The 19,298-nt window shown below is 46.8% G+C and overlaps 1 protein-coding gene across 1 annotated transcript; it reads right to left on the bottom strand.

Moving 5' to 3' along the window:
- Positions 1-11,178: 11,178 nt before the first annotated feature.
- Positions 11,179-15,521, bottom strand: sox7 (SRY-box transcription factor 7). Its single transcript, XM_035423452.1, has 2 exons — positions 14,882-15,521; positions 11,179-12,085 (listed from the first exon to the last, which is right to left on the bottom strand). Exons 1-2 carry the CDS (start codon positions 15,111-15,113, stop codon positions 11,223-11,225), a joined length of 1,095 nt encoding a protein of 364 aa, XP_035279343.1. The 5' UTR covers positions 15,114-15,521; the 3' UTR covers positions 11,179-11,222.
- Between the last annotated feature and the right edge of the window lie 3,777 nt (positions 15,522-19,298).

The raw sequence follows: 19,298 nt of genomic DNA, 5'->3' as shown, positions 1-19,298 counted from the left end.
AGGCTTCAAATTAACACACCGGAACGGATGCTTTTATTGCTTAACGTAGCACGTTTTAGGTGCATAGGTTGACATCGGTAGGATATTATTAGACATCTGCTTAGCAAAGCCGGGTATACGATAATGATAATAAAAACCAGTTCACCATGGATGAATGAGTAGATTCATTCGGCGGAATGTTAGATACTTTCAGGCGATTTGCAGGCGCGTGCTCATATTTTATCCCGGCCAATTTTGTTCTCCCTAAGTATTTGGCTTTATACAATCAAACTAGATAACCTACGCCTAATGCTTTGCACATGGTTTATATTTTTCACCGTTTAGGATATATTTTGTCACTATATTCTTTTTTATTTTTATTTTTTTTACGGTGTTCCAGTATGGGGTCCTTGAATCTTTCTATCTGTAATCCTGTCCAAAATATTTCACCATTTGAAAGTTTTTTGACATTTGTCATTACAAGCATATTTAATAAATTAGACTTTCCCATAAAATTTTATAACAATTTCAAAAACCTTCAGAAAAAGCCAGAATTTGGTTGGTAAAACATGGGTAATCTTATGATTTCCATAAATATTCAGCTAGTATTTATAATGTACTAAAGACGTATTTTAAAAAGACTTAAAAAGTATTAATATGTTTTTTTTCTGTTAGCTCGACATCATTATAAAAGAGGGTCACCCTCAATGATCTTCCAAGATATAAATAAAGGTGAATTGAATTTAATCTGTTTTTAACGGCTTCGTGATTAAGACATGGTTCCTTATGCTAGCGTGGTAAACAGCCCGGCGCTGGTGTTTACCTGCAGTTTGCAGGGAGTGTTTTGGGGGGCTTTGGGAGCCCCCTTTTCTGTGTTATAAACTGCGCTCTCTTCCTTTCCCCTCGTGTGAGTCGTGAGGGACTATCAGAGCACAGTGAGGTCACTGCAGGCCTCTGATCAGAATCTTAACTCTTCTGGAACATTTGTCCTGCTGTTTTTGCAGATTTCATTCTCTTAATATTTCCTTAATATGAAGTGTAATGTATTACATTGGAGCAACAGCGGATGGACTGCTGAAATCAAATCTGGAGAATTTGTCTTTTAGTCCACTTTTCACTGCAGAGAGTGAAATATCAGTCCTAAGTTTAGATGGCGAGTTCTGTTGCGTCTACTACTTTTAGAAATACACAGACCCTCTGGGACACCTGGACACACTGCCACATCTTCTGAGTGACGTCTCCCAGCCTGACCACTGTGCTCACTGGAGTATTCCCTACATGGGACAGGTACGATCACTAAAGTATTCCCTACATGGGACAGGTACGATCACTGGAGTATTCCCTAAATGGGACAGGTACGATCACTGGAGTATTCCCTACATGGGACAGGTACGATCACTAGAGTATTCCCTACATGGGACAGGTACGATCACTGGAGTATTCCCTAAATGGGACAGGTACGATCACTGGAGTATTCCCTACATGGGACAGGTACGATCACTAGAGTATTCACTACATGGGACAGGTGTGATCACTGGAGTATTCACTACATGGGACAGGTGCGATCACTAGAGTATTCCCTACATGGGACAGGTACGATCACTGGAGTATTCCCTACATGGGACAGGCGTGATCACTAGAGTATTCCCTACATGGGACAGGCATAATCGCTACAGAATTTACATGTCCTGATTTTGAGGTGTCTACATACCTCTGGTCACTAAACTAATGGGTCTGTGTGTAAAAGTTTCCACAAAATGATAATTACTCAGATATAAAGGTCAAAGGGACGTGGGTTTCCCCAAGAGCCCATTGCCCTTTTAAAGCACCCCCCCACCCCCGCCCCCCCTCACCGCCTCGCCTACTCAGCACATACTGATGCTCAGAGAGTTAATATGAGCAAAGCTCTTTTGTTAATTTAGGCGTTAAACAGCACTTTTTTCCCTTTGAGGGAGCTGCACACCAAACGCTCTGCTGCTGGATCTCACCGTAGACAGTGTCTGTGAATGTCCCGTGAAAGGTGATGGATCTCAGCGTAGACAGTGTCTGTGAATGTCCCGTGAAAGGTGATGGATCTCAGCGTAGACGGTGTCTGTGAATGTCCCGTTAAAGGTGATGGATCTCAGCGTAGACGGTGTCTGTGAATGTCCCGTGAAAGGTGATGGATCTCAGCGTAGACAGTGTCTGTGAATGTCCCGTGAAAGGTGATGGATCTCAGCGTAGACGGTGTCTGTGAATGTCCCGTTAAAGGTGATGGATCTCAGCGTAGACGGTGTCTGTGAATGTCCCGTTAAAGGTGATGGATCTCAGCGTAGACGGTGTCTGTGAATGTCCCGTTAAAGGTGATGGATCTCAGCGTAGACGGTGTCTGTGAATGTCCCGTTAAAGGTGATGGATCTCAGCGTAGACGGTGTCTGTGAATGTCCCGTTAAAGGTGATGGATCTCAGCGTAGACGGTGTCTGTGAATGTCCCGTTAAAGGTGATGGATCTCAGCGTAGACGGTGTCTGTGAATGTCCCGTTAAAGGTGATGGATCTCAGCGTAGACGGTGTCTGTGAATGTCCCAGTGTGTCAGCAGCAGGTTTTAGCTCATATACTATTTCCGCATAGCCGAGAATGCGGGGAAATTTCTGACTCATTTCCCTCTGCCTGCTGTTGAGATGCAGGGCTGGGAGGAAGTGAGGTCAGAGATTCCTTAGACCCCCCACCTTTAAATCATTATGTGTAATAATACATGCTTGGATATGTATGTATATGCATGCAGGCATTTGTGAATATGCGTGTGAGTCTGTGTGCATGTGTGTGTGTGCGTGTGTGCGTGTGGGCATGTGAGCATGTATGTGTTTGCATGTGTGTGTAAGCATGTATGTGTGTGCGTGTGTGTGTGTGTGTGTATGTGAGCATGTGTGTGTGTGTGTGTGTGTGTGTATGTGAGCATGTGTGTGTGTGTGTGTGTAAGCATGTATGTGTGTGTGTGTGTGTGTGTGTGTGTGTGTGTATGTGAGCGTGTGTGTGTGTGTGTGTGTGTATGTGAGCGTGTGTGTGTGTGTGTGTGTGTATGTGAGCATGTGTGTATGTGTATGTGAGCATGTGTGTGTGTATATGTGTATGTGAGCATGTGTGTGTGTGTGTGTGTGTGTGTATGTGAGCATGTGTGTGTGTGTGTATGTGTATGTGAGCATGTGTGTATGTGTATGTGAGCATGTGTGTGTGTGTATGTGAGCATGTGTGTGTGTGTGTGTGTGTGAGTGTGTATGTGAGCATGTGTGTGTGTATATGTGTACGTGAGCATGTGTGTGTGTGTGTGTGTGTGTGAGAGCATGTATGTGTGAGTATGTGCGTGTGAGATTCTCAGGTAGATTAGGACCCACATGCTGCAGTGTAATTGCTTGTAAAACGTTGCAGTCGCTGTATCTGCAGGACAGACAGCAGCAGAAGGAAAAGGGTGCTGTGAGGCCTGAGAGGGGCTGAAGCCTGGCAGACGGGTTTGCCTGTGAGGGTCTGTCTGTGAGGGTCTGCCTGTGAGGGTCTGTCTGTGAGGGTCTGTCTGTGAGGCTTTGCCTGTGAGGGTCTGTCTGTGAGGGTCTGTCTGTGAGGGTCTGCCTGTGAGGGTCTGTCTGTGAGGGTCTGTCTGTGAGGCTTTGCCTGTGAGGGTCTGTCTGTGAGGGTCTGCCTGTGAGGGTCTGTCTGTGAGGGTCTGTCTGTGAGGGTCTGTCTGTGAGGGTCTGTCTGTGAGGCTTTGCCTGTGAGGGTCTGTCTGTGAGGGTTTGCATGTGAGGGTCTATCTGTGAGGCTTTGCCTGTGAGGGTCTGTCTGTGAGGGTTTGCATGTGAGGGTCTATCTGTGAGGGTCTGTCTGTGAGGGTCTGTCTGTGAGGCTTTGCCTGTGAGGGTCTGTCTGTGAGGGTTTGCATGTGAGGGTCTGTCTGTGAGGGTCTTTTATGAGGGTCTGTCTGTGAGGGTCTTTTATGAGGGTTTGTCTGTGAGGGTTTGTCTGTGAGGGTCTGTCTGTGAGGGTTTGTGTATGAGGGTTTATCTGTGAGGGTTTGTTTATGAGGGTTTGTCTGTGAGGGTCTGTCTGTGAGGGTTGATTTGTGAGGGTTTGTTCAGTGTGTTATTTTGGGGGTTATTTTGGGGGGCTCGTTCGGTGGGTTTGTTCGGCTCGGTCCACAGAGAGCAGCGCGGCGCTGTGGGCCAGACTCAGGCCCGTTGTGCGGCTCTATCTCTGGGAAACAGGTGTGCGGCTGACCGGCTGCAGCATTCTCTCCCAGGTGGAGGTGGGCAGCGCCGGTTTGGGGGCGTCTCCAGCCCTGCTGTGGCACCTCAGTGCATGGCAGGCTTCCCTCGCACAGTCTGCTCTATTCTTCCCGCGCCCTGCTGTAGCCCCGTACGCCCCCCCCCGCCCCACCCCCCCGCAGCCCGCGCCACACAGCACAATAGCAGCTTCGTCCCATAATCCTCTGCTCCACATAGCTGCTTCCTTACACAAGCAGCCAGCATCCTCTGCCAGGTACAAATCATAAAACCTGTTATTATTCTGCAACAAATTAACTCCTCCCTCATCCCCACCCCCCTCTGCTTTTCTGGAAAGAGCTTCTCTCCCTATTTTTCTTTTTCATTAAGGTACCAAATTATGATTATATGCTTCGTAGAGATTTTTCCGGCCCTTTGTCTTCGCAGCGAATGCAGTACCTGGCACTGTAATAATGAGGAATGTGTAAAAATCGGAGCCTCGTCCTGTAAGTGCGTCTGAATGCTGGGGTGTGTTTCTGTGTGGCTGTTCACAGCAGGTCTGAGTTTATTAATACATGATTTTACATTACCAAGGACAACAGCAACATGAAGAAAAATGGGAATACTGTTTATTAATTCACCCTTATTTGACTTTCCTAAAAATGCTGCAGGCAAGCTTAGATCCCAGACCTGGAGTCACAGCACTGAGGCCTAGTGTTTTAGCAGAGCTGAGTCACAGCACTGAGGCCTAGTGTTTTAGCAGAGCTGAGTCACAGCACTGAGGCCTAGTGTTTTAGCAGAGCTGAGTCACAGCACTGAGGCCTAGTGTTTTAGCAGAGCTGAGTCACAGCACTGAGGCCTAGTGTTTTAGCAGAGCTGAGTCACAGCACTGAGGCCTAGTGTTTTAGCAGAGCAGAGTCACAGCACTGAGGCCTAGTGTTTTAGCAGAGCTGAGTCACAGCACTGAGGCCTAGTGTTTTAGCAGAGCTGAGTCATAGCACTGAGGCCTAGTGTTTTAGCAGAGCTGAGTCATAGCACTGAGGCCTAGTGTTTTAGCAGAGCTGAGTCACAGCACTGAGGCCTAGTGTTTTAGCAGAGCTGAGTCACAGCACTGAGGCCTAGTGTTTTAGCAGAGCTGAGTCATAGCACTGAGGCCTAGTGTTTTAGCACAGCTGAGTCACAGCAAGGCCATGGGCTTTAGCTAGATGTCTGAGCATTTCTGTGGCAGGAAACAGGAAACAGGAAGGAGACTACCTGACAAACAGACAACGAGACGGCGGACCGTGTTTAAAGCAGACGGAGAGGGCCTCAGACCAGCTCTTCCTGGCTATTTCAGTACCTGCTCTGATTAACACACCTGGCCTTAATGTGGACTGTGCCTCAGACAGGGCCAGCACAGCTGCCAGACCCCACTGGGTGTCCCAGACACATCCCGTCTCATACACATAACACTTCACTCTTTCCAAGGTTAGGTTTTTTTGTTAATCAATTATTTATGAAAATAAATTGCAGATGGCAGAGAGGTCAGACTATAAGTGCACATGAAAAGTTATCAGAGATCTGCAAAGATTGTGTAAGGAGAAATTACCATAGATCCCCAGTGTGTTATCCAGTTTCTTCAGACATTATGGGAAAAGCAATGAAATTAGAGGAAACTGTGCTTGATTCCTCTGAATCATTGGTAAGGTCAGATATGTTCCACACGCGTAAAATAACAGTATAGCTCATGTGCCAGTGTTATTTAATAATGATTATCGAGGGTGGCAGTAATTTTGGAGGAGACTGGTACACATATTGTCAGGAGTAAGGTCTGGGTGGAACAGCCCCCTCCCCCCCCCGGCACGTGCTGTACCAGGAGTACACATTTTGCCCTGTTCCCCAGACATTTACATATAGAAATAAATAATATATACAACAGAGTCTGCAGACCTGATATTTGTCGGCCTGTCTGTCTGTGTGATTTATGATCTGTACGTCTGTGGGATTGGTGTTAGGGTTAGGGTTAGAGAGAGACGGGGTACCTGGGTTAGGGTTAGGGTTAGAGAGAGAGGGGTACCTGGGTTAGGGTTAGGGTTAGAGAGAGAGGGGTACCTGGCTGGTCCCAGGGGTGCAGTATCCCGCAGAGTGGGGCCCAGGTTAGTCTCCACACTGACCTACTGCAGGTACTGTTATTAACGAAGGGTCAGAGGTGAAAGGTCAGTGTTACAGTTAGGGTTGTCTTCCTCTGACTTGGCAGTTAACCCGCAGGCAACAGCAAATTATTATCATTATTCAAAAAATTTTCACAAGAAAAAAAAATTTCACTTTAAAAGATCCAGAAAAGCATTTTATGGCAGAAATGGCAACATAAATACCTCTTCTTCTTCTTAATAATAATAGTAATAATAATAATAATCATCATCATCATCATAATAATCATAATCATAATATCCCATGGTTGTTTATAGCAGTAGTAATAGCAATATTACAACTAGTGCATTGTTGATAGGGCTTATTTCTGTCCTTCTACATGCAAGAAACTGTAGGGGCTTTCTCCCTTGTATGTATGTCTGTGGTCTATGTGTGTGTGTGTGAGCATGTGAGTGTGTGTGTGTGTGTGTGTGTGTGAGTGAGTGAGTGAGTGAGTGAGTGTGCGTGTGTGTGTGAGTGTGTGTGAGTATGTGTATGTGAGCATGTGAGTGTGTGTGTGTGTGTGTGTGTGTGAGTGAGTGAGTGAGTGAGTGTGTGTGCGTGTGTATGTGTCTGATTGAGTGAGTGTGCGTGTGTGTGTAAGTGTGTATGTGTCTGAGTTAGTGAGTGAGTGTGTGTGTGTGTGAGTGTGTATGTGTCTGAGTGAGTGAGTGTGTGTGTGTGCGTGTGTGTGAGTATGTGTGAGTGTGTATGTGTCTGAGTGAGTGAGTGTGTGTGTGTGTGAGTGTGTATGTGTCTGAGTGAGTTAGTGTGTGTGTGTGCGTGTGTGTGAGTGTGTGTGAGTGTGTATGTGTCTGAGTGAGTTAGTGTGTGTGTGTGCGTGTGTGAGTAAGTGTGTATGTGTGCGTGTGTGTGTGAGTGTGTGTGTGTGTGTGAGTGTGTATGTGTCTGAGTGAGTGAGTGTGTGTGTGTGAGTGTGTATGTGTCTGAGTGAGTTAGTGTGTGTGTGTGCGTGTGTGAGTGAGTAAGTGTGTGTGTGTGCGTGTGTGAGTGAGTAAGTGTGTGTGTGTGCGTGTGTGAGTGAGTAAGTGTGTGTGTGTGCGTGTGTGAGTGAGTTAGTGTGTGTGTGTGCGTGTGTGTGAGTGTGTATGTGTCTGCGTGAGTAAGTGTGTGTGTGTGCGTGTGTGAGTGAGTAAGTGTGTGTGTGTGCGTGTGTGAGTGAGTAAGTGTGTGTTCACGCGTATGTTTAGTGGGTTGAATAAGGCGTGTAAAGTCATAAGGGCGTAAGATGCTAATCAGCACACGGTGTTTCCTCTCGCTGAGCACAGAGTGCGTCCTCTTCCCTCCCGACGGCCTTTTAATACGGGACAGCCGGGACCCAAACATCCTGACCGAGACGTTCGCTTATCAGGCAGGAAACACCTCTCCTCTGGCACATCCTCTGCGCCACTAACGCGACTCAACCATTCCCAAAAACGCAGGAAGAACAGCCAGACACCAGGATTTGTCAAAGCCCCTAGAATTCCTTTTATCAAAAGAAGAATAAAAAGGAAAAATGTGGAACGTGTAAAATAGTCAACAGCCTTCTCTTATTTATTTATATCCCTCAAGATTCCCGAAGTCTGCACTGGCAAGATACCACACAGCCTCAGCGCTCACCGAGAAAAAACCTATCGGCACGAGCGACTGTACATGTGCTTCCCGCATTCGCCCACGCGTGTGAGCGTGTGAGCGTGTGAGCGTGTGAGCGTGTGTGCGTGTGCGCGTGTGAGCGTGTGAGCGTGTAAGCGTGTGCGCGTGTGCGTGTGTGAGCGTGTGTGCGTGTGAGCGTGTGAGCGTGTGTGCGTGTGAGCATGAGAGCATGTGCGCGTGTAAGCGTGTGAGCGTGTGTGCGTGTGAGCGTGTGAGCGTGTGTGCGTGTAATCGTGTGAGCGTGTGTGCGTGTGCGCGTGTGAGCGTGTGAGAGTGTGAGCGTGTAAGCGTGTGAGCATGTGAGCGTGTGAGCATGTGCGCGTGTAAGCGTGTGAGCATGTGAGCATGTGAGCATGTGCGCGTGTAAGCGTGTGAGCATGTGAGCGTGTGAGCGTGTGAGCATGTAATCGTGTGAGCGTGTGTGCGTGTGCGCGTGTGAGCGTGTGTGCGTGTGCGCGTGTGAGCGTGTGAGCGTGTGCGAGTGTGAGCGTGTGAGCGTGTGTGCGTGTGAGCGTGTGTGCGTGTGAGCGTGTGAGCATGTGAGCGTGTGTGCGTGTGAGCATGTGTGCGTGTAATTGTGTGAGCGTGTGTGCGTGTGAGCGTGTGTGCGTGTGAGCATGTGTGCGTGTGAGCATGTGAGCATGTGAGCGTGTAATCGTGTGAGCATGTAAGCGTGTGAGCGTGTGTGCGTGTGAGCGTGTGAGCGTGTAATCGTGTGAGCGTGTGAGCGTGTAATCGTGTGAGCGTGTGAGCGTGTGTGCGTGTGTGCATGTGTGCGTGTGAGCGTGTGAGCGTGTAAGCGTGTGAGCATGTGCGCATGTAAGCGTGTGAGCGTGTAAGCGTGTGAGCATGTGAGCGTGTAAGTGTGTGTGTGTGTGAGCGTGTGAGCATGTGAGCGTGTGAGCGTGTGAGCGTTAGCGTGTGAGCATGTAAGCGTGTGAGCATGCGAGTGTGTGAGCGTGTAATCGTGTGAGCATGTAAGCGTGTGTGCGTGTTAGCATGTGTGCGTGTGAGCATGTGAGCGTGTAATCGTATGAGCATGTAAGCGCGTGAGCGTGTGAGAGTGTGAGCGTGTGAGCGTGTGAGCATATAAGCATGTGAGCGTGTGAGCATGTAAGCGTGTGAGCATGCGAGTGTGTGAGCGTGTAATCGTGTGAGCATGTAAGCGTGTGAACGTGTGTGCGTGTAATCGTGTGAGTGTGAGCATGTGAGCGTGTGTGAGTGTAATCGTGTGAGCGTGTGAGCGTGTGTGCGTGTGAGCGTGTGAGCGTGTAAGCGTGTGTGCGTGTGAGCATGTAAGCGTGTGAGCATGCGAGTGTGTGAGCGTGTAATCGTGTGAGCATGTAAGCGTGTGAACGTGTGTGCGTGTAATCGTGTGAGCGTGTGTGCGTGAGCATGTGAGCGTGTGTGCGTGTAATCGTGTGTGCGTGTAATCGTGTGAGCGTGTGTGCGTGTGAGCATGTGTGCGTGTAATCGTGTGAGCGTGTGAGCGTGTGAGCGTGTGTGCGTGTGTGCGTGTGAGCGTGTGAGCGTGTGCGTGTGTGAGCGTGTGAGCGTGTGCGTGTGTGCGTGTGAGCGTGTGAGCGTGTGAGCATGCGAGTGTGTGAGCGTGTAATCGTGTGAGCATGTGAGCATGTAAGCGTATGTGCGTGTGAGCGTGTGAACGTGTGTGCGTGTGTGCGTGTGTGCGTGTGAGCGTGTGAGCGTGTGCGTGTGTGTGCGAGCGTGTGTGCGTGTGTGTGCGTGTAAGCGTGTGAGCGTGTGAGCATGTGAGCATGTAAGCGTGTGTGCGTACGTACGTGCGTGTGTGTGTGTGTGTGTGTACTCTATAAATGTGTTTACTACTCTTTGGTCCAGTAGAATGCACATGGAAACTGAAGAACAATAGATTTTATATTATGAATAATATGTTTATTTAATACCTTTATTTCCACAGATGATTTTGACCCGGCTGGGTCTGACAGAAAGAGCTCACCTATGATACATCATCTTCTCCTGTCTGCTCAAATTACACAAGGTCACCTGCCATGTCACCGGTCGCACTGCACATACACACAATGCAGTTTACCAGAGAACTGCAGGTGGTTGTAGCTTATTGCATAACACACACAAAGTGACATCATGTCTCACTGCCCTCACCTGCAGGCCCGGATGCCACCACTACCCGCTGCTGTATGGGTGCCCACGGGCTTGACCAGCTCTCTTTATTTATATAGAGTCCTTCTATTTGCATTTAAATTAATTTCACAAACCTAAATCAGCATACAGTAATTATCATAATTATCATTATTATTTTTCTCATCAATACTAATGTGAGTAAGTTACATATTAAGAGTGAAAAGGAAAACGATGGAAGGTTTTCTTCAGGACCCACGGCGGTGGCAGCAGTCAATGAGTGCTGCTAGCAGCCAGCCGCAGAGGTAAAACTCCCACTTTCACTAAATAAAGGGACATACACATTTAAACAGCGAATAAGAAACAACCGCTATAATACGCAACATTAGCATATAAATAGTATATATCTGTACATGCCAAAACAATTACAAAACATAATTAAACCACAGCAAGTCCACTGGTGCGTTTTTTCCAGAGACGAGAGACAGAAGCAAAAAAAAAACTTCAGTGTTTATCTGTTCATCCCTGAGCTCATCCCAAAAACCCAAAGTGTCCTCCTCTCTCTCTCTCTCTCTCTCATTTTCTTCGTCAGTCCCCCTGCTATGGGCAGAGGTCTCCATTGGCGATATAGCATTTTATAGCTGCTCCCCGTCATAAATGCGTGTGCGTGTGCATGGGATGGGGGGGTGGGGGGGGCATCTAGGGGTAGCCAGTAGCAGGAAGGATGGAGATGGGGTGGGGGGGGGGGGGGGTGAGGTGTGGGTGGGGGGCTGGGGGTGAGGTGGAGGTGTTTAGGAGATCCCGTAGTTGTTGTAGTAAGCGGCGGCGGTGGTGGGGGGTGGGGTGGGGTGGGGTGTGTGGGTGGGGGGCTGGGGGCTGGGTGGAGGTGTTTAGGAGATCCCGTAGTTGTTGTAGTAAGCAGCGGCGGTGGTGGGGGGTGGGGTGGGGTGTGGGTGGGGGGCTGGGGGCTGGGTGGAGGTGTTTAGGAGATCCCGTAGTTGTTGTAGTAAGCGGCGGCGGTGGTGGGGGGTGGGGTGGGGTGTGGGTGGGGGGCTGGGGGCTGGGTGGAGGTGTTTAGGAGATCCCGTAGTTGTTGTAGTACGCGGCGGTGGCATCGGCCAGCACAGAGATCAGACTGGTTTCGGAGGTGCTGGAGGGGCAGCTGACGGGCGTCACCTGGATGTGTCCCGTGACGGCCACGCCCTGGTCCAGGTGTGCGCTGGAGTTCAGGTACTGATCAAACTCGTCCCTGTCCACCTCCGCCAACAGCTCGGCCTGGGTCAGCTGGTCCAGCGTCTCCAGGTGACCGTGGTTGCCGTGGCTGCCATGGTTGCCATGTTCAGGTGGGGGGGACAGCTGGCCCAGATGGGGGGGCAGGCTGTGGGGCACTGGGGGGAAGGAGGGGCTGTAATAGGAGGGTGGGGGCATCACCATGTGGGCGGAGCCACCGCAGTGCAGGGAATTCTGGGAGAAGTCAGGGTGGTAGGGGGCCGGGCCGCTCATGTGGGATTTGGGGCAGGAGGAGGAGGAGGAGGGGGAGGGGGAGGAGGAGTAGAAGGAGGAAGAGGAGGTGGAAGAGGGGTCGTCGAGCGGGGACATCTCCGGTGGGGTGGGGAGGCCGTAGGGGTAGGAGTCGAACCGGCCGGGCCCCGGGGGGTCGCGGAACGCGCGGATGGTGGGGAGGCCGGCGACCGCCTCCTCCTCGGGCTCCAGGGCGTGGCAGCGGGCGTGGCAGTCGGGCAGGGCGTTCTGGTCGGGGCCCAGGCTGCCCAGCAGGAAGCCCGGCTCCGCCCGCTTGCAGGCGCGCTTCAGCTGCTTCTTCCTGCGGGGGCGGTACTTGTAGTTGGGGTAGTCCTGCATGTGCTGCACCCGCAGCCTCTCCGCCTCCTCCACATACGGCCGCTTCTGCCCCGGGGACAGCGCCTTCCACGACTTCCCTGCGCACAGACAGCAGCCAATCAGCACCTCGCACCGACCCACGCCCCGCCCACATCCCTAACCCCAACCCTACATCACCTCCCACTGACCCACGCCCCGCCCACAACCCCAAACCTACATCTTCTCCCACTGACCCACGCCCCGCCCACAACCCCAAACCTACATCTTCTCCCACTGACCCACGCCCCGCCCACAACCCCAAACCTACATCATCTCCCACTGACCCACGCCCCGCCCACAACCCCAAACCTACATCACCTCCCACTGACCCACGCCCCGCCCACAACCCCAAACCTACATCATCTCCCACTGACCCACGCCCCACCCACAACCCCAAACCTACATCACCTCCCACTGACCCACGCCCCGCCCACAACCCCAAACCTACATCTTCTCCCACTGACCCACGCCCCTCCCACAACCCCAAACCTACATCATCTCCCACTGACCCACGCCCCGCCCACAACCCCAAACCTACATCTTCTCCCACTGACCCACGCCCCTCCCACAACCCCAAACCTACATCATCTCCCACTGACCCACGCCCCTGCCCACAACCCCAAAGCTACATCAAAGGGGGCAAATCTCTGCATAAGGATGTAACTCTGTTTAGCTCTGGTTCAGTAATACCTGCATTGAAACTGAAAAACTATAATTTTGTTCATGTGTTTGAATAGTATGCTTCTCAGCTGGGTCTAACACAAAATTGAGAGAATACATAACATTATTTATTTGACACGTTAAGGAGCAAACATATGAAATTCTACATTACATTACAGACATTTAGCAGATGCTCTTATCCAGAGCGACTTACACTACTTTTACATAGCATTTTTATTTTTTTACATTGTATCCATTTATGCAGCTGGATATATACTGAAGCAAATCAGGTTAAGTACCTTGCTCAAGGGTACAACGGCAGTGTCCTACCCGGGAATCAAACCTATGACCTTTTTGTTACAAGCGCAGTTCCTTACCCACTGTGCTACACTGCCGCCAAATTCGCCTCTTCTCAACTCATAACAGTTTGGATTAGTAAAACCGGGGGGAAATAATATGCAGTCCTTTTTAAATAAAGTATTAAATATGTTTGCCTTTTGTAAAATAAATGAATAAATTAAGTTTAAATTAAGGTAGCTGGAGGTATCAGAAACGTGTTTCACCAGCAATAAACACTTTCCAGCTCATCCCATCACCTGAAGGCCTTTCGTAGCGTTACAGACACGGAGCAGACACTCCTATCCAGAGACTCAAACACAAGTGCAGAGATCAGCCAACACAACCGTCTCACTCTTCTACTAATAAAACACAAAGACCTTCAGAAAATATATGTATTTACATCCACCGCCCTAAAACTGATACTTTACATGGCATTTGTTTTTGACAGAAAACAGATTGTATATGATAATAAAATCTAATTTCATTTCTAGATGTACGTTTATTTATTCACGTCACTTAAATTGTATATGATTCGATAAGATATCACTGACCGTCTTGCGGGTTTCAAATTTTTCACAGAATCAGTTTTGACAATTGGATTTATGAATTTTAAATTTTACCGTCTTAAATATGCTACGAATTGTGGGTTTTCTCCAACTTAGGAATTATAGAAATGACAACATCCAGCCTAATACAGGTTGAATTACAACCTTCTCAATGTCGTAATAAGACTGAAATTTCTGACGGTAGGCCTATTGGATTTATGAAATCAGTACAAACTGGTCGGATGTTTAAGCCGAGTGAAATCAGTACAAGCTGGTTGGATGTTCAAGCCGAGGTGTTCGCCTAAATGCTGTCAGCGGAGTAAAACTTCTTGACCAAGTGGCTGTGAAAACAAAATATATTAAAAAACGAACAAATAATTGTAATGGTCTGTCATTGGCTGGAACTCTATTTCTTCCAACGTAATTAAAACCGCGCATTACTGCAACAGTATTTAAAACGAGGAAATCACGTTTGAATATCTGTGACAAAGTTATTTCGTGGGGTTAATATTATAATATCAAAAGGCACTTAAATGGGTGCTTTAGTTCACAGCAACTGTCGGCGACGCATGATATCATAAATAAGCATGATTCGTTATAATATCTGGATGAGTCATAAGTGTTTCACGGACCACAGTAAGTCAAGGAAGGTTACACACTGAAACGTTTTCAACTATTTAAGCTCGTCGAACTTCTGAACGGAAGACACATTTTAATACTACGCGTATACTATTTTTTTCTACAAGGCTCGCAAGTTTTTATTGACCCTTCGAAGGCGCTGCTCGTATGGAATAAAAGTTTACACAAAACTTCTTTCTCAGTTGAAAAGCCAACCTCAGTGCGGTTAGCGCGAGTCTTTACATCTGCAGTCAGGACACACAGCCAGTACAATCGGCTGTGTATCCTGTATTTATACAAAACTTTAATTTAGTATTAATAAAATATTATTATTGTTATAATAATAATAATAATAATAGCTGGAAGAAGAGGGAAGCAATCGTATCGACGGTACTAAAGCTACCAAAATGTAATGTAAAATACAGTTTCAACAAGCTGTAATATTTTACAAACGGAACACCATCCAGGAGAATAACATTGTTAATAATAAAAATAAAAATATTTATTATTATTATTATTATTATTATTATCATTATTACCATTAATATTTTAAACTGCTGTTGTTATTACAAGACACTGATTGTAATATCAATGTGTTGCTAACAATAATAATAATAATAATAATAATAATTATAATAATAATAATAATAATAATACAAGATTCTTTTGGGGGAATCGTGGTTTTCGGCTCACCTAGCATTTTGCTCAGTTCCGCATTATGAAGGTCTGGATTCTGCACCGCAAGCCGCTTGCGTTCATCTTTCGCCCAAACCATGAAGGCGTTCATGGGTCTTCTAATGCGCGGCTCCGCGCCTTTGTCCCCCGCGGGTCTGTGCGCAGCGTGTCCGTCCGGCAGGTCTCCCTCTCCCGCGGAGGACTCGAAGCTCTCCGGCCACGGGGAGTACGCACTAATCAAAGTGGCCATCTGCGCGCCTGCGGTCCTGAAATAAACTTCTGCCGTGATTCGTGCGTCCCCTCTTCCGGTAGACTAATTGTTTTTTCTTTCCAGGTAATTAGTTTCTTGTACCACAGAAATTATCTTTGTGAGTTTCTCGCTGAAAGGCTGATTATTGTAGGAAAAAACAATCTGTTTAAACCCGTTCTTGCTCTGGTACATACAGACTAACCTGTGCTGAATGCTCAGATTTGTGTGCCGTGCAGATATTGAGAAGTGTTGGGCTGAACTCCGCCTCACGAGCTGTGATTCACTCCTTCCGTGTGTTCGCAGCTCTTATAGTTCAGGAGCAGGTTTTAAAGTCCCGAAGGAATTTCAGCTCCTCCTTGATTGCAACTTGAGACGCAAAGAAAGAAAAAAGAAAGAAGAAACTAAATACAAAACCTCTTCCTTAATAAAACGTGATTTTCATGTAATGGTCGATTTTAATGCCTACGTGTTTAATTTTCTCAGTTTTATCAATTACACTTTTTCATCAATTACCTTTTGTTTAAATATCAATTTAAAAAACATTAACATCACATAATACATTATATAATTATAAAATATTCGGGTGGTGTTAATACCATTACGCATCAATATCAAAAGTGCAAGAACAACCGCTTTACCTGAAAATAAAGGACTTCTCAAATTACCCGTTCTTGTCAGCGCACACATTTATTTTAGGCCCTACAGAGTGCATATTCCGTATTTACTCCATTTAAATGTAGCAGAACACGTTTATTAGTTTATAGGGCTAATAATTAAATAGTGTAACACAGTGTAAAGTTTAATATTTTCAATTGTGGAAATTTTGAAAAGGCAAAGTGTTCAGAATTGTGTTACCTTACCCTACAATACAAACTACTCAGAGCACAGAATTTATTTTACACATTTGTTTATCCATGACGTGAAAATGACGCGAATACTCTGTAGTACTTTTTTTGCTACAAGGCAAAGGAAATTTTGTAACCGTCAATATCCCCTATGCGTAGCTTTCAGAAGTTCACAGACCGGTCCCTTGTAGCGGCGAATTGGGTATATGATATGCGCCGCGCGCGTAGGCGGCGCAATTTATTGCACCATTGCGGTTGCTCGCGACCTTGACTTAAACTTATTTAACTCTTTTTGGGTTCTTATGTGATTGGAATCCGGGTACATACGCCTAAATAATGGCTGAGTACAGAGAGATGACTCTATAACAAAAAATAAAATAGAATTTGGCATTCTAATAAAGATAAACCTGAGCCACTAAAAAACCAGTCATTCAACTTTTAATGGATCCTATTTCTAAACGGGCACACCTGTGGCCTTGGCGGATTTTAAGCATCCAGACACCAGATTTTAGTCTCGTCTCATCGGTGATTGCGATCTGTCCTTCGAAACTTTTTGAACTGGGAGTGAGTGCAAGAGCTTAGATTAGCAGTGTGCCCAGCTTTGGCCAGAGAGCTCTTTTCCAGCAGTCAGACTAAGGCTTCCTGTTGACAGCACATTCCACAGACAGCCACCGCACATGATGCAGAAACGGCAGGAAAGCCCTCTAAGAACTGCGCGCAGCCCGCTCCTTTCCTGCCGCGCGCTCCCTTCAGCGATGTGTCAGCCACGTCTGCGTGATTTACGCCCCCCGAAACAGGAAACAACACCTGATGCCCCAGATTGCAGGGCCTTGTGAAATATATCCCTCCACTTCCTGCCCCACGCGCGCGAGCGTTGCACCTCTGCGAGTTCAGCCTGGAGAGCCATAGGCTACACATATCCCTGTGCCAAGCTCCTCTGTCCGGGGTATGTTTTTAAATTCGTGTCTTTGCATAATAATAATAATAATAATAATAATTACTATTATTATTGATAACGCGTGGGACGTGTACACTAAGGAGGTGAGTGCCTCCACTCGCGGCCTCATTCGGTTGGGATGTAAACCTCCGCTTTGAGCTGGGAGGTCAGTAGGGCAACGCGCATCCTCCAGGTAACGGAAGACTGAGCTCCCCTGATTGCACTGCATCCCACTCCGAAACCCCGACGCCAGGAATGGTTGGTGAAGGTGACACCGCAAATAATTCGCGATCAATAGGCTTCTGAATATCCACATTAGACTACTCGTGTTTTCATCCCAGAAAGACGTTCATACGCCGCCACATTAATGCATGCAGATATACGCAGTAAAATATCCAGTGCTCTGATAGAGTACATATGGTCCCTACTGGGCTCATATATACACTGTTAGACTTGAATTAACATCGACAGTATAATGCGTGAGGTTTTAAACCAGCGCAACAATATAAAGTGACCGAGAACAAAACCGTTCATTGTCCGTTGCAAAGCTTGACAATCTTAAATTGTACATAAATTGAGTGAATTTACCGCGAACCGTATTAAAAATAAAAACATTAAACAATTACTTAAATTTAGACAATATAAATCAGCCTTGTTCATGCCATCAAACAAACCAAATCCCAACATACACACACAAGTTGTTCTGTACATGCAAGCATCATTTCTTTTGGATAGTAACACGTGAAATACCAGTTAGATTTCACAACGCCCACATAAGCACTAAACAAGAATATCTCGTTGATTGTTTTTTCCCCTCCCTTTTTCTCGCTCAGTCGTGGACCCAGTAACGCTGGGAACCATCTTAAGACTGTATAACTTTTAACTCAACTAAAGAACGCACGTCAACACTTTTCAAAAGCTTTTTTTCCCGTCACACGGAGCAATAGGTTTAATGTTGATTATTGTTTTCGGGACACCGACCAATATCATGCTTACCAAAAAAAACCAAAACAAAAAAAATCATGGGTCTATGTTTGATTGGGATGTTGCTGGCAATGATACGACAGGAACGGTAATTCCTAATCACACTCGCGTGCCACGACGGCAGCATCCTCATCACCTAAACATTGACATTTATTTAGTAAATGCTCTGAAAAAATAAATTCATATACAATACGATTTGATAAACACCAATATATACACAAATGTCAACTGGATTATACGTGACGAAATGCCAAAGCATAATTGCAAAAAGAGTACATAATAATTCTGTAATAAGTATCTTTCATCGTATAATTGAGAACACGTGCCAGACACGTATCGTCATACCCCGCTCTTTGGTCTGCTTGTACAGCAAAGCGCCACTGCACGCGCTCCTGCAGGGCGGGGCACGCGCTTGCAGGTGCAGCAGCAGGAATGCAGTACAGGTAAGCGCGGGATATTAAGGCACGCTCTGCACATAGGCGCGGTGCGGCGAAAGCAGCCGGTTACTCCGCATTTCTAGAGAGTGAAAAATGACTTGTTTTGGAAAAAAAATAACGCGTAGGTCTGGGATTGTAGATGGGGAAGAGAGATCACACGTCACGGGAAACACCAACTGTCAGCTTTGAGGCGCGAGGTTTTGGAGGGAAAATATTTCAGACCGCACTGTGCTATTGTCCTGCACACGCTTCAATCAAACATGAAAAGACGCTAATATCAGAATGCAGAGGTCAATCTGATCATTTATACACATTACAGACTTAAGAATTAATCTACAATTCATTCAGAGGCGGTATTTACTAATAAACAAAAAGAGGCCAAATTAGTTGCCCTTAAATCTCATAACTTTTGATGTGTTAGTTTTTTTTCCAAAAATACGTAAGATGAACAAGAAATATTAGTCAGGAGAACCATTTAGCCATTGCCCAGCGGAGGACAGATCTGTCTGGGACCAGGTCTGGTTTTTACCTGCCCGCCCCTGCTTCCATAATGGATCCTGCTATACTGTCTCGTTTATACTCCATGAGAATAAAATACTAGCTGAGGTCACATTTATACCTGTGCCAATTATTCTGCTGAAAGAATTCAAGCTGATATGAAGTACTGTGTATGGAAGATAGATAATAAACTAAATCCTTTTCACCTCATTTTGCTCAATAGAAAATTTCTTTCTTAACCCTTCTTATCCCAGACCAATCAAGGCATAACAATATTACTGCATGTTTAATAGGCTACATAGGTATAACGTTCTGTTGTTGATCACCTAGATGTCAGACACAATACACATTACATCCTCTCCTATCTGAATGCACTAAGCACATCAGCTCTAGAGACACCGAGACTGTGCAAGCTGCAGCTTCTGTTGACAACAATCAGAGTTCTGCAAGTAAATCTAAGCAAAAGCCATCCAGTTGCTCTTTG

Source organism: Anguilla anguilla, chromosome 6 (assembly GCF_013347855.1).
Source record: "Anguilla anguilla isolate fAngAng1 chromosome 6, fAngAng1.pri, whole genome shotgun sequence".
In the NCBI taxonomy this organism is placed as follows: Eukaryota; Metazoa; Chordata; class Actinopteri; order Anguilliformes; family Anguillidae; genus Anguilla; species Anguilla anguilla.
The sequence above is the reverse complement of the archived record's forward strand: the minus strand, read 5'-3'. Positions and strand labels throughout refer to the sequence as shown.

Excerpts from the sequence above, each read along its gene's own strand:
- sox7 (XM_035423452.1), bottom strand. The coding sequence starts at position 15,113 with ATGGCCACTTTGATTAGTGCGTACTCCCCGTGGCCGGAGAGCTTCGAG. Across the intron at positions 12,086-14,881 it reads GGAACTGAGCAAAATGCTAG|GGAAGTCGTGGAAGGCGCTG; the intron begins GTGAGCCGAAAA and ends GTCTGTGCGCAG.